This window comes from Ranitomeya variabilis, chromosome 6 (assembly GCF_051348905.1).
Source record: "Ranitomeya variabilis isolate aRanVar5 chromosome 6, aRanVar5.hap1, whole genome shotgun sequence".
In the NCBI taxonomy this organism is placed as follows: Eukaryota; Metazoa; Chordata; class Amphibia; order Anura; family Dendrobatidae; genus Ranitomeya; species Ranitomeya variabilis.
In genome coordinates this window covers 520599348-520614907 of record NC_135237.1, presented here as the reverse complement: position 1 = coordinate 520614907, position 15560 = coordinate 520599348, and the positions used below count along the sequence as shown (strand labels likewise).

Here is a 15560-nt window from a genome sequence, read left to right as displayed (position 1 = left end):
TTACTAAGCCGTGGGCTTGATGTCACCTGACAATACTAAGGTGACATCAACCCCTACAAATATTAACCCCACTTGCCACCGCTACAGGGCAAGTGGGAAGAGCGGGGCAAAGCACCAGAATTGGTGCATCTAATAGATGCGCCTTTTCTGGGCAGCTGCGGACTGCTGTTTTTAGGCTGGGGGGCTATATCATTGGCCCCTTACTAGCCTGAGAATACCAGCCCCCAGCTGTGAGCTGTAGCAAGGCTGGTTGTCAAAAATGGGGGGGAGCCAACGCTGTTTTTTTAATTATTTAAATAATTTAAAAAAACAGATTGGGGACCCCTCTATTCTCGATAGTCAACCATTCAGAAGCTGACAGCTGAAGGTTACAGCCCCAGCTGTGAGTTTGGCCTGGTTAGTTCAAGAAAATAGGGGGGAACCCATGTCGGGTTTTTCATTCACTTATTTCGTTAGATCGCAGGCAGCGGCTGAGGTATAATACCCCAATCATCTGCTCCTGCTGTCACTGTTATTAGCGGAAGCAGGTGTCAGATGATGGGGGTAAGAGTCCCAAAAGCCCCCACCTGCTGTCATCATTCGGACTTTAAGCTAACTCTCATCATTCTCCTCTGCTCGCCCAGATCACTGGCAGAGCAGAGGAGAATGATGAGAGCCATCTTCAGCACCAGTCGCCGGGGAACAGTGCTTACTGTAGCTCTTCTTCCCCGGTGGCCATCCGGGTGGTACTAATGCGGCACACGGTTACCATACATGTGCCGGACATATTATACACACAGATACACGGACACAGATATCTCTCTACAATTTTTTCTGGTACTGGAAATATCAGGACGTGTGAAAAAAATGGTACTGGTGTCATTAGTGTTTTGGATCAATGTGTCCTCAGTGTGTCATCCATGTGTCCTCAGTGTGTCATACATGTGTCATCAGTGTGTCCTCCGTGCATCATCAATGTGTCATCAATGTGTCATCCATGTGTCAGTGTGTCATCCGTGTGTCATCAGTGTGTGTCATCCGTGTGTCATCATTGTGTCTTCAATGTGTCATCAGTGAGTCATTAGTGAACCATTAGTGTGTCATCAGTGAGTCATCCATGTCTCATCAGTGTGTCATCCTTGTGTTATCAGTGTGTCATGAATGTATCACCAAGGTGTCATCCGTGTGTCATTGATGTGTCTTCAGTGTGTCATCCATGTGTCTTCAGTGTGTCATGTGTGTCCTCAGTGTATGATTCCTGTGTCATCAGTTTGTCATCAGTTTGTCATCAGTATATCACTAGGATTTTGGATCAGTTTGTCATCAGTGTTTTCCATCAGTGTTTGGTTCTTATGTCTGTTTTTACTATCAGTGTTTTTCACCGATGTATAAAGAAAGAAAGAAATTACAAAGCTTCTCCCATACTGTACTTTGCTATGTTAAACATGGACACAGATAATAGATAGATAAATAGATAGATAGATTATAGATAGATAGATAGATAGATAGATAGATAGATAGATAGATAGGTAGATTGAGAAAGGTTCCTGTTGGGACCGAAACGTCGCCTTCTGGGCTGATTAAATAGCTCCTTTTCACTACAAACGGTGTGCTGCCTCCAATTTTTGTGCTGCTCTAATTTTCTTCCTCTAGATAGATTATTGTTTATTTAAATAGCACCATTGATTCCATGGTGCTGTACATGAGAAGGGTTACATACAAAGTTGTAGATATCATTTACAGTAAACAAACTAACAATTACAGACTGATACAGAGGGGTGACGACAGATTATAGATAGATAGACAGATAGATAGATAGATTATAGATAGATAATAGATAGATAGATGATATATAAATAATAAATAGATATTAGATAGATAATAGATAGATAAATAATAGATAGATATCAGATAGATAGATAGATAGATAGATAGATAGATAGATAGATAGATAGATGCCATATTTCAATAAGAATATAAGGTTGTACTTGCCATTAAAACCTGTAACCATGTTCTCTCTATGTGACTAACACCTCTCTTATTATATCGTTCATAAAAGAAGAAAGATTTCCCTATGGAATATTTGCGGCTTTTCGGTGTATCTCGGGGTGATGTTCCTAGCCAAATGTAAGACCTAAATTTCAACACTTCAACCAAAGATAACCAACAGCACACAGCTGAAGGCTGCAGGCTCCAAAGTCCAGGGATCCAATAGGACCAATACTCACAATAGAAAAAGAAGGAGCAGCAACCATTCCAGGTGAAAAAATATCAGAAGTCTTTATTCCGCCATAGTAAGATTACAACGTTTCGGCCATAGTGGCCTTTATACTTGATAAAGGCCACTATGGCCGAAACGTTGTAATCTTACTATGGCGGAATAAAGACTTCTGATATTTTTTCACCTGGAATGGTTGCTGCTCCTTCTTTTTCTATTCTAAATTTCAACACTGTCTATCTCTTGGGGGAAAATTAGCAAAAATCCAGAATGCAGGCGAGCAAGTGGAACGAAAGTTGACACCAGGGTATCAATACGAACACTTTATGTCATATACTATAGAAATACTATACATGGAACATTTATTATACCGCAGTATTAGCTAACAAATCAGTAATTATTTTTAAATAGTATATATGTTGCAGGACAAATATGGAAGATATTGTGATAAATTTCATGTCTTTTCCCCTCCAATGATAGTGAAATAATAGGATCTCTCAATCTATTTATCTATCTAATATCTATCTATTAGTGATGAGAGAGTATTCTCATTACTCGAGATTTCCTGAGCATGCTCGGGTGGTCTCCGAGTATTTTGGCGTACCCGGAGATTTAGTTTATGTCGACGCATCTGCATGATTTGCTGTCTAGATACATGTGGGGATTGCCTGCTTGCAATCCCCACATGTATTCAAGTTGTCTAGCAGCCGCAAATCATGCAGCTGCGTCGACTTAAACTAAATCTCCGAGCACGCCGAAATATTCAGAGACCACCCAAGCATGCTCAGGAAATCTCGAGTAATGAGAATACTCTCTCATCACTACTATCTATCTATTATCTAGCTCTCTCTTTATCTATCTATCTATCTATCTATCTCAAACCACACAAACGCAAAGCGATCAGCACTGCTGTGACACCTGTAGCGCAATGTCCAAACTTGAAGGCCATAAGAAAAACGCTGCAGGCATATGTACCTGGACTCTAGGGTGCCAACCCAGAAAAAAACAGTACTGACAGTCCAAACAAAGAAAGGAAGGGTGGCACTCACCGGTCTGTAAAATCCAAAGTTTATTGCAAATCTTTAAAACATGTGCAGCAGGGAAATGGAGAACGGAGTGTGAGGACGACGGCCGTTTCTCGCAATTGCACTTCTACGGCTCCTTTTGATATAATGTCATAGCTCTGTTGTTGGGAATCCCAGGACCAGGGGCTCCTTCCCTGTCCCTAACGCTAGAGGCGCCCTAGCTTGCCCAGTTCCCTGAATAACTTCTGATTGTGAAGATGCCAAGGCCATGTACCTTGCTGTAGCTCCTGAATTTGCCCTCAGGAAGAGGGGAGCAGTAGTGCATCACAATACACCAACCAGACAAACAAGGTAATACAAACAGGGATAAAGGAAAATACCAAACATACAAATATACACACATAAACAACAGAGGTAAATAGTGGGGAGTGAAGGATGGGGTTAAACCAAAGTTGAAGAAAGGGAATTATTAAAGACTCAAAACCTAGCTACAGTCACAGATAAATTCACAAAACACCTTCTCCAATAACAATCACTAACAACCTCCAACCAAGCAGCAAAAGCTACTCTGACAATGAGTGCTAGCCAGGACTCAGATTATATATGAGATGGGAGTGGCTAACAGTGAACAGCTGAGAACCTTAACACAGGAAAGCTTCCAGGAGCGCTCAACTGAGCAGATTAACCCCTGCACTGCTAAAATAATTTTACACCACTTAATATGAAGGTGAGATGCTTCTACAGAGTGCAGGAGTAGGAGAAATCAGATGCTGCTGTCCTCTGGCTCCTCTTTGTCATGGTAAACCTGTGACATATATCTCATATCTATCAATCTATCTATCACTATTTGTCTATCTATCTCATATCGATATATTTCATATCTATCTATCTATCTATTATCTATCTATCTATCTATCTATCTATCTATCTATCTATCTATCTATCTATCTATCTATCTATCTATCTATCTATCTATCCCATCCATTAGTCATAGAATGATAATCTGTAAGCTGATCCAGAGTCCTGTGAATTGATTCTGTGATCTCTGGTATATACTATATATAAATATAATATTGTATATTAATTCTATAAATCAATATGTACAAGGATCTCAGTAATGTGCAGATTACGTGAATGGGGTCTAAATCAGGTGTAAAAAGGAAAAATAGAACATTTCTTTAAGAGAATTAATTTCCCTCCTTTGCTTCTGGCCCATACGGGAGGTTTTATTCCTTTAACCTGCTGCGTTCCAGGTCCTTGAAATAGTGGTCATGGTTAGAGGAAGACCGGAGCTCAAAGCTTTTCCTCCCTCTCTGTTTTCTCTTCCCGACAGAGATGGCAGCTTTATTCTAATAATCTGATATCCACTTCACAACAGAAGATTTATTTAGGCTGCCTCTTGTTTTATAAAGGGCTTGGAAGTCTGTAGTAATTTTTGACACTTTGTTATAATGTTTTCTATGACCACCCTCCCCAGCCTCATTTTCATAGGGATACAAAGCGCAGTGATGAAATGATGGTTCATTATAGTGGTACAGAGCTCTTATCTTCATCCAGCAAGAGTCATTTCCTTCTAAAGATTGAAATGCAAATGTGAAAATTAATGATAACTGCATTATCTGATAGCAGAGATAATACTGATTCACTGTCAGGGTAACACACAGTCTTTCTATGATTTCTTCTCCATCTTCACAATATTCCTCTTACTGTCAAACTATCTCTACTGTTCGCTGTGTTTCAGGGGGGCTTTTTTTTTTCTTTCTTTTTTTTTTTAAATTTACATCAAATGGCATTTCTGTAGATTTTCTATCTTGCACATTTTTTGCAATCAGAAGAAAAAAAAGAAATGGGAAGCAGGACTGCTAATCTCAGCATCCCAGCATCCGTCTTAGGTTTCACGGATACTATTAGCAATTTTTTGTGTAACATTTTTGCGTTTTTGTGAGTGTAAGGGATCGTTCAGACGAGCGGACTAAACAAATGCGTCATGTCTGTGGGTTTTTACCCGCGGACTGATGGTTTGTGCATAGAAAATCACAGCATGCACCACTCCGATCAGACTCGTCCGTCATGCATAAGTCAATGGGTGCGTAAAAAACGGGTCACGTATAGGTCACCATCCACATGTCATGTGTTTTTCTTACACAACCATTATAATTATTAAGAGAGGAAAAACTGTATTTTTGCTGTAATATTTATTAAATTGTCCATGCAACAACTACACACCATATGGATGTACAAAATGGACATACGGATGCCATTATGACACTGAAAACTACCATTTGTAAATGTAAGTTGGATGAAAAATGGACAATTTTGCATGCGCTCGCCTGAACCCGGACTTAGGATTCCTTCAGACGTCTGTTTTTTCTTGTACATTAAAAAAAAACCAACATACCGCTGTTCAGATCATCATCCGTGTGTCACACAGAAAATAAAAACTGAGCAGTTCCGGACGCCGCAAACACCGGGAACAGCTGATGGGCAGGGGTGCCAGGTGTCGCGCCCTCACCGATCAGACACCAAAGACCTATCCCAAGGATATACATTAATGCAAGGTTTGATAGGGCTTATTGTAACATGTCACTTATTGACAGCCACTGGGGCCGGATTCGGGGATCTGCGTGGGAACATTTTTCCTAATGAATTGGGTGAATAAATGACAGAGTCTTGTTTTTCTTTTCTCTCTTTTTCAGTTTTCCATCTGTGGACTACATCAGATTCCCTGGACTACGGTAGACCTGCATGGCTTTTTTTTTTTTTTTTTTTTTTTTATAAATTGATGAACCAGTGATAGTATTGGAGAGTGTTTTTTCAAATAAAGTATTTTTTTGTGTGCATTTTGTTATTTTTGATTACTGGGTTAGTAATGGAGGGGTCTGATAGACAGACACCTCTCCATTACTAACACATGGGTTTAATGCCAGCTGTGCTTTTTACATATCCCAGCTGACATCAACCCCAAATTCCATTATCCCAATTTCCAATGCACCAGAGCAAACACGAAGAGTAAATGCAAAGCACCATAATCAGTATTTCTCATGAGATGCGCCACTTTTGGGGTACCTGCGGACTGATATTTTTAGACTAGGAAAGGCCCAATTCCCAAGGAACTTCCAGCCTGATAATAAAAGCCCAAAGCTGTCTGCTTTACCTTGACTGGTGATGAAAAACACATCATTTTTGTTTAATTATTTACTTATTTAGTAGGTTAAACCAGGCTAAACACCTTTTAATGCCACATGAAAGGCACTAGAGGGTGCAAATTTAATATATTTATCTATCTATCTATCTATCTATCTATCTATTTATCTATGTATCTATCTATACATATATCTATCATCTATGTATTATATATTTAGTATATTTCTATCATCTATGTATATCTTTATATAATATTGCTTTATGCATTTTGTAAACTAGTTTTAAGTTAGATAGAGAACTACAGTATATAAAAGATGATGTCTAGAATACATTGCATACGGATGCTAGGCGAGAAATAAACTGCACACTCCCATTGTACTCGCATGACATACGGAGCGGCATACTTAGGAAACTTGCATGACACTCGTCCAACTTTTCAGGATACACTGATGTGAGCAAACCCTTTGTCACATTTTGACAAGGAGGTGGAGATGCTGCTGATTGAGGTCAAACTGACAACATCTCATCCCCACCTAATGCTGTCATGAAACTACAACTCCCAGCATAGGAAAGCCACAGATTGCAGACCACTGTGACATATACTGTAAAGTCCATTGTGTCCATCTGGTGGAAAAAATAATTCCACATTCAATGTGGAGAACTGTAAAGTTATACACCTAGGCACAACTACTATTCGGGCTAGGGGGAGTAAAACTTGGAGAGTCACTTGTAGAGAAGGATCTGGATGTGCTTGTAGGTCACAGACAACATATTAGCACAATGTCAATCAGCAGCTTCTAAAGCTAGAAGGATATTGTCAACGATTAAAAGTGGCATGGACTTGAAGGACAGGAACATGATACTACCACTTTACAAAAGCATGAAATATGCAGTTTAGTCGTAGTTACCAGTAGCAGTTCATAGGAAGAATACCCTGGATTTAGAAAAGCTACAAAGAGGAGCCGTAAAACTGAGATGTAGCATGAAAGATCTTGGCTATGAGGAAAGACTAAAAAATTACATGTAAGTTCTTGAGAAGATAGCCCATACAAAAAGGATAGTCATAAGCTATTTCAAAATCCAAGGGGACACCCCATCCACCTGGAGAAAAAAGATTTAATCTCCAGAGGATACAAGGCTTTTTTTTATCATAAAAGCTATTACCGGTAATCTGTGGAATAGTCTACCTCAGGAGCTGGTCACAGCATGAACAATCGATGGGTTTAAAAAAAAAAAACTGTTTAGATGCTTTTATAGAAGAAAATAACATAAATTATTATGTCCATGGGTAAAGTTCTTTTCTAAATGTTTGGTCCAGTGGATCGACAGTTGGGATCAAGCGGGAAAGGTCTTTTATGTATTTATTTATTTTGCATTGCTTCTACAGCACCATTAATTCCACAATACTTTTCAGACATTACCATCACTGTCCCCCATCGGGGCTCATAATCTACATTCCCTATCAGTATGTTTTTAGAGTGTGGGAGGAAACTGGAGAACCCGGAGGAAACCCACTAAACCACGAGGAGAACATACAAACTCTTTGCAGATGTTGTCTTGGTGGGTTTTGAACCCAGGACCTCCACACTGCAAAGTAACAATACTAACCACTGAGCCACCATGCTGCCCATTGGATTAAATCATGCATTGTGGTCGTGCATGTGCTCCTTCCATTCGTCTTGTCCTATCCATCTGTTGAACTTAGACATTGGTTTTAATCAACCGGCATTTCTTACTTTTCAGTTCACTGTCACCTCGTACTGAGTTAAACTGCCAAATTATGCCAATTCACCCTCGGTCATGCCCGTCAACATTGCCATTTTGCCAATACACCATATGGTGAACACTATTAACATGGAACTAATATGGAAGGAAAATGGACAACTGGAAGAAAAAAACTTAAACAAAGACAAATACAACAAGGAAAGAAAAAAAAAAGAGTTTTGAGATGGCTTAAAATATCCAAAATTTCAATTTTTATCAGAAGCTATTATTATCTCAGTGTCTATAAAGACCATTGTGCCTATAGGACCATGCATGGAAAGGAGAACTAGCAGCAACTTTGTAAACCTCTGATTGTAACATATCCCTCAAGATCTTGGGTACGCTCGGGATGTTTCATGCTTTACAGTTTTCGCTTATTTGGAAATGTAGCACAAAATCATGATTTTCCAGATTCATTAAGAAAGCAAGTGAGCAGTATGGGAAGCACAGCTTTTATCGCCCACTAAGTTGGAAAGGAGAAACTCATTAATATTGAAAAAAAAACTCTCTGCTAATTAAAACAGCCATATAGCAAGTTCCTAAAGGAATTAAAAATAAATAATGACTTACTCCATCAGATGGTATGTATTTAAAGAAGGATTATAGATGTATCATCATGGTTACCGTAAAATCTACTTATACAGGTATTTCACTGCCTGATTGGAAATACTCACACACTGGCACAAAGAGAGATCTTTGACACTAGATAAAGTCAAGGAGCATTCCGATGTCCATACAATTTGGTCCAATATTGGGTGGTCGCGGTCTCCTCACCCAAGCGTGACAGCTTCATAGAAATAAATGAAGCTATCATGCTTGATTCTGAGAATGGCGGCCAGTCCATGCATTATGGTCCAATATCAGACCGATTTTTCTATATAAGTTGTCGATACTATCCATTTTGGGAAGATCGGCGAAACGTTCAGGTGTATGTGCAGCACCCCAGAGTCATGGTTGTTGCAGTACTGTGGCTCCGCCACTATGGGGAGCTATGGTACGTCTGATTGCACTAAAGGAGTTTCTCTGACCAGGTAACACCTCACTACACTTCACACTCCGGCCACCAGGGGGGTGGTCCTATCTAGTAGGCCACTCCTCACACTATGGTAAAACTGGGGGTTGGACAGGAAGACAGGAGAAGTAGCTGGGAAGAGCTAGTGAGGGGACCTGTCAGGGGTGGGATCCTGGCAGACTCCTCAGAGCAGAACTAACCAGTGCACAAAGGGAATACAGTAAAGAGGAATTGGGACCAGAAGGAGTCATGCTGTTAGACCGAGGCAACATCCTTCTGAGGCGCAAACAATCGGTGGCCGGAACGCCGAGCAAGTAAGAGACTTTAAGTACACTGCAAACCACGGCCGGACAGCTAATTACAGGTTGGCTGTCTCACTTAACACCTAAGCAGACAACGGAGGCAGCTGTGGGAGAGGGGCGACTCTAGGGTCCCGGAAGAACTCCAGGCCTACCCCGTCATACGGGTGCGTCCTACCATATCACCTGGAGGACGGAGAGAACGAACAGTAGAGACAGACAGAAACAGTTGTGAGGACTATCCCGGGAGCTCAGCAGGGAAGAACTACAACACACAGCGCTAGAAGGTAGACACTGATTCCCACCTGTAAAGAGAACCCCTGATGTGCCTTTGGACCGGCCGGTCTCTGACAACCCAGTTAACAGCGCTCTGGACTGAGGTCTCCAAAACCTTCAGTAAAGAGGTAAAGAGACTGCAACCTGGTGTCTTCATTATTTATCGCGACCTGCACCGTTACACCACCACTTATTTCACCGGACGTCCCCCACTGACAGACAGGGCCACGGACCGGGTCTAGCCACCGTGACAACCCCAGGACTGAGATCCCAGAGGCCCGGCTCCGGGTACCCCTCGGCCCTGCGGCGGTGTGGGGGCGCTCCAAACGTAAGGTCACTGAAGTCAGGAGAGATACCTGTCAGCTGAACAATCGTTATCTAATGTGTATGGCCAGCTTTAGTCTTAGTCTGTCAACTAAGCAAGAAAGCATAAAATGATTATATGAAATTCAGAAAACACGGCAGCTTTGGTCCAGTAATAGTCCACTCCGGTCCATGTCTGGTATTGCAACTCAAATCCTTTCAAGTGTCTGTATTAGAGTGTAACACCAGCCAACGTCCATATACAAGAGTGGCACTAGCTCATTTTTCTCTTTTCATTAAATATCTCCATGTATGGTGGTATATTGTAAAAGAAAAATATTTAAAAATAAAAATTAGTAGAGGGGGTGTCATGCTATCCAAGACCCTCATCTATTAGAGAAATAAGGGTGATGACCAGCTATAAAGAATATCTCTTGTGCTGGAGGACTCAGCATGTCGGCACTCTACGTAGGGAGCTCATTGAATTGTGTAATGCTATATTTCTACACTGGTGGTGCTGCAAGGAAACTGAACACTTGTTGATACAATATTGATATCTAATCATCATGGAACCCTTCCCCCAAAAAGAGATTGCCCAAAATGGACATCTCTACAAAATACCTCCACATCAATGTATAATTCTAAATAAATCCCATTGAAGTCATTTCTGCAGATCGGTCTTTTCAACTCACCATAAAAGGGAAAGAGGAGAGGACGGGAAATACAGGTGAATTTTCACTATACGGATCAAGACTGCTAATCAGCTGAATGCAAACTGATTATTTAATAGCCTGAAGGCACTTACCTACACGCAGAATGATCGTTTTCACAATCGTTCTGCGCGCACAGAAAAACAGTTCTCAGCAGCTAGAGATGGAGAATGAATTTGCAGGACTTCAGGTCATGGGCCAGATCAGTAGACAATGACCACTGAAGCCTGCAAATCTCTGATTATCTCCTGGCATTCCCGGCTTTTGATTGGGCTGACGCGATATTGTGTGTGTGCCATGCCACAATGATGATGTTTGCTAATCAAAAGGAGAACCGGGATTTCCAGAATTTAGAAGACACGGTCCAACGGTCACAGTATACTGACCTGGCCGATGGACCGAAATCCTGAGAATCGAATTCTCCCAACTCTGTCGATAGCGCATATCTTTTTTACTCGGGATGATGTGCTGCCGAGAACAATTATTTCTAAGCAACCTTAAAAATAATATAATATCAGGAAAAAAATTTTTTGCTCACTCATAGGATGATTGGCAGCCTGTTTAGACAGGCCAATTATCGGCACATGTAAGTGCACCGGAAATACAACACTATCGTATCAGTCACAATAGTAGAGGAAGCCGAGCACCACCGGCAATCCACGGAGCCAACACCATCAGCTGAACAAAATTACCGCAGGCATAAATCTTTTTCCTTTAGGTGCACACAAGAGCAAAATGCAAGTGAAAAGAAAAGACGTGGCACTCACCGGAATAAAATCCAAACTTTATTGGCCCAAAAACTGTTTAAAACATCTCAGGCAGGTGGCGAGCTTGGGAGTGCAAAGGCGACGGCCGTTTTGCGCTTCTATGGGTCTTTGAAGGGAAGGGGGAGGAGGGGGATTATATACTCGAAAGGAGGGTATAGCCCACCCACCAAACCTCACTTAAAATACGACAAAATGCAATGAACACTTAGTCCATGACATAAAAGATAATAAACAATAAGCACCAAAAAAACACATTAAATCCATCTATACAGATTACAAAAAATATATACAAGCAGAAAATCAGGGGAACACTGACATATCAATGTGATCATTTTAACCTATGGGACCCAGCGCTTGGGAGCGCATTATCCATTTAGCCTTCCTTTGTAGGAGATGTCTGTGAAGATCGCCCCCTTGTGGGGGTAACACCACCTTTTCCAAACCTGCGAAAGTAATAACATGCGGATTACCATCATGAGCTTCCCTAATGTGTTTTATCAACCTGGGTACACCATTGCCCGTAAGTATGGCATTACAATGTTCCCTGAATTGCACAAATAATGGGCGTATTGTTTTGCAGATGTAGAAAAATCTACAGAAACAAAATAAAGAACATACAACATAATTGGTATTGCACAATATGAAATCACGCATATGATGACTTATTATACCAACTGACAGGGAGTTGCCGACCACATGTGGCGAACAAAAAGAACATTGACTGCACTTGAAGTTGCCTATGGGCTTTCCAGCTTCCAACCAATTCATTTTTTTATTTTTGTTCTGCAAATGGTTCCGCACCAAAACATCTCTTAAACACTTAGATCTCTTGCAAATGATTATAGGACCCCTAGCCACAAGGTCACTGAGATAACCGTCATGTTCCAAGACATGCCAATTTTTTCTGATTGAGGACCTGATGACTCTTAGAGTCTATCCCTTTTAGTCAATTTTTGCAAGTAAAAAGGTGTAATAGTTCATTAGAGGGCTTTGAGAGGCAATCCAGGGAGATATATGATAGATTCAGCGAACGGGGCTATCCCCCACGCCTCCTGGATAAAGCTTTGATCAAGGCCAAACAGGAGTGAGTGGTTCTAAAGATCAAGAAAAAGGATGAAATAAAATTTGATTTTTGCTTTGACTATGGCCCTATGGACAGTTTCAACAGGTCCTCAATCAGAAAAAATTGGCATGTCTTGGAACATGAAGGTGATCTCAGTGATGTTGTGGCTAGGGGTCCAATAATCACTTGCAGGATATCTAAGTGTTTAAGAGATGTTTTGATGCGGAACCGTTTGCAGAACAAAAATAAAAATTCATTCGTTGGAAGCTGGAAAGCCCATAGTCAACTTCAAGTGCGGTCAATGTTTTTTATGTTCACAACATGTTGCCGGCAACTCCCTGTCAGTTGGTACAATAAGTCAACATATGCGTGATTTCATATTGTTCAAAACCAATTATGTTGTATATTCTTTATTTTGTCCCTGTAGATTTTTCTACATTGGCAAAACAATACGCCCATTATTTGTGAGATTCAGGGAACATTGTAACTCCATACTTACGGGCAAAGGTGTACCCAGGTTGATAAAACACATTGGGGAAGCAGATGATGGTAATCCGCATGTTATTACTTTCGCAGGTTTGGAAAAGGTGGTGTTACCCCCAAAAGGTGGCAAAATTCACAGACCTCTTACAAAGGGAGGCTAAATGGATAATGCGCTCCCAAGCGCTGGGTCCCACAGGTTTCAATGATCACATTGATATGTCAGTGTTCCTCTGACTTTCTGCTTGTATATATTTTTTGTATTCTGTACAGATGGAATTAATGTGCTTTTTTGGCGCTTATTGTTTTTGATCTTTTATGTCATGCACTAAGTGCTCATTGTATTTTGTCATATTTTAAGTAAGGTTTGGTGGGTGGGCTATACCCTCCTTTCGGGTATATAATCCCCCTCCTCCCCCTTCACTTCAAAGACTCATAGAAGCGCAACAGAGCGCGAAACGGCCATCGTCTTTGCACTCTCCAGCCCCCCCCTGCCTGAGATATTTTAAACAGTTTTTGGACCAATAGAGTTTGGCTTTTTTTCTGGTGAGTGCCACCTCTTTTCTTTTCACTTGGACTATCATATCAGTGAGCTCATGGGACCATTTGCTAGAAATCAGTAAATTGCATCCTTATCTACAACTACCAAGTTATATACTGTACTTGGCTATTAATTATCATAAATATCTAGATTAGTAAACAACACAACCAAACGTAACAGAGGCACCAGATCTGTATGACGTCCTGTTACAAACAAACCAAGGAGTAAAAGCTGCATCTTCTAAAATGAAGTTTAAAAAAATGGTAAAAATTCGATCTCCTCATTAGCAGGTCAACGAACATAAAGGATCATATGACCCATACATACATATTACCACTGATTAATCCAGTGGTCTGCAACCGTTTCGAAAACTATAACTCCCAGTATCTCCTTACTGTCACAGCTATGAGGCCGCTTGATAAACGAAGTGCTAAAATACATAAAAAGCATGTAATACATTCAAATATATTTCCGCTCACCTGGTCCATCCCAGCCATCTGCCACTGTCCCGGCTTGTAAAGTTTTGTCTGACGTTGCCTCTCCATCCAATTCTGTTGTTTCATGACCGCCCTCTTCATTGGCTGAAAGTCAAATAAACAGGGACTTCATTTATTAAAAGTAGAGAGTCGCAGATGCGTAGATATTATATATAGAGAGAGAGAGTGTCGGAATGGGGAGCCAAGAGCCCACCAGTAGCCAACTCCAGGGCCCCGCTTTTCAACTATTTACAAATGGGACATTTTCCTCAATCCCAAATTTATATAACAATGATCGGGGTAGATCGTTAAAAGAATAAGATGCCGCCTTTATCTGTACATAGTGATTCAAGTATATTGTGCCAAGTACTGCTCATAAAAGAGGGTGGTGGCCCACCGGAGGATTTTCCTGTTCTCCCTTGGGCCAGTCCAAGCTTGTATATATATATATATATATATATATATATATATATATATATATATATATATATATATATATATATCAGTGTACACACAGACGGGCATATAGATCAGTGTAATGGAAACATGCAAATTGCTATACAAGAAATACAATATCCACCGGCCGTTCTGCTTCTAATGTAAGGAGGATAATAGTCACACTGCTCCGAGCGTGTTTTACATTCTGATCTGATTCCTTCTGCACACTATAATCCTTTGTTTAAAAGTCTGGCAAACAATTCTTCTTTTATGTACACACTCCTTCAGTCTTCCTGTGATCTTAGATTTTATTATATGTGTTCTTCTCTTCTGCTATATTGCAATTTCCTTTAAGAAGTATTAAACAAATGGATTCCGAATTGCAGCCTGGATATTATTTCTACTGCGCTAAGAGTTCAGATGAAAGCAGAGAAAGTAATTGTACCATGGAGCTTGCCTGGTGAGAAATGAGCACTTTTCGTTCAAGTTCATAAAGACGCAGCAGAACGTTCAGGAAGGAGGGGGTTAAATATTTTCTTTAACCTTTAAAGCCCACGGGGCCCGGACTGACATCAAGTTACTGGCATTGCAACAACTTCAGAAAAGAAGGGTCAAGCACAAATTTGTTCAGTGGCTGCAAACTTTGGACTAAGCAACACATCCATTTTTGTTTTGCTCTTAGAGTAAGTCCATACCTTCGCCCATTAACATTAAAGGGGTTTTCCAGTTTGGGAAAACACCTACAGTATGCTATGGCTGCAGTTTGTTTAAAAAAAAAAAGAAAACGTCCTTTACTTACTCTCCCACTGTGGAGCGCTGAGTCTCCAACACTGTTACCAGTGTCCGTTATTGTCTGCAGCACTGCAGAAAATCAGTGAGCTCAGTAGTGCTAACGTTATGCCGCCAGTGTCTGTTATTGTCTGCAGTGCTGATGTCACACTGCCAATGTCTGCTATTGTCTCCAGTGCTAACGTCATGCCGCCAGTGTTTGTTATTGTCTCCAGTGCTAATGTCATGCCGCCAATGCTTATTATTGTCTCCAGTGCTAAAGTCACGCTGTCAGTG

At 40.8% G+C, this 15560-nt stretch overlaps 1 protein-coding gene across 2 annotated transcripts in view; it reads right to left on the bottom strand.

Moving 5' to 3' along the window:
• The window catches only part of ZFPM2 (zinc finger protein, FOG family member 2), a 601965-nt gene that overhangs the window by 466784 nt on the left and 119621 nt on the right, over positions 1-15560 (bottom strand). For both annotated transcript variants that reach the window (XM_077271062.1, XM_077271061.1), the window contains one exon: positions 14061-14162. In XM_077271062.1, coding sequence (XP_077127177.1) covers positions 14061-14162 — 102 coding nt within the window. The remainder of the gene's footprint in view (positions 1-14060; positions 14163-15560) is intronic.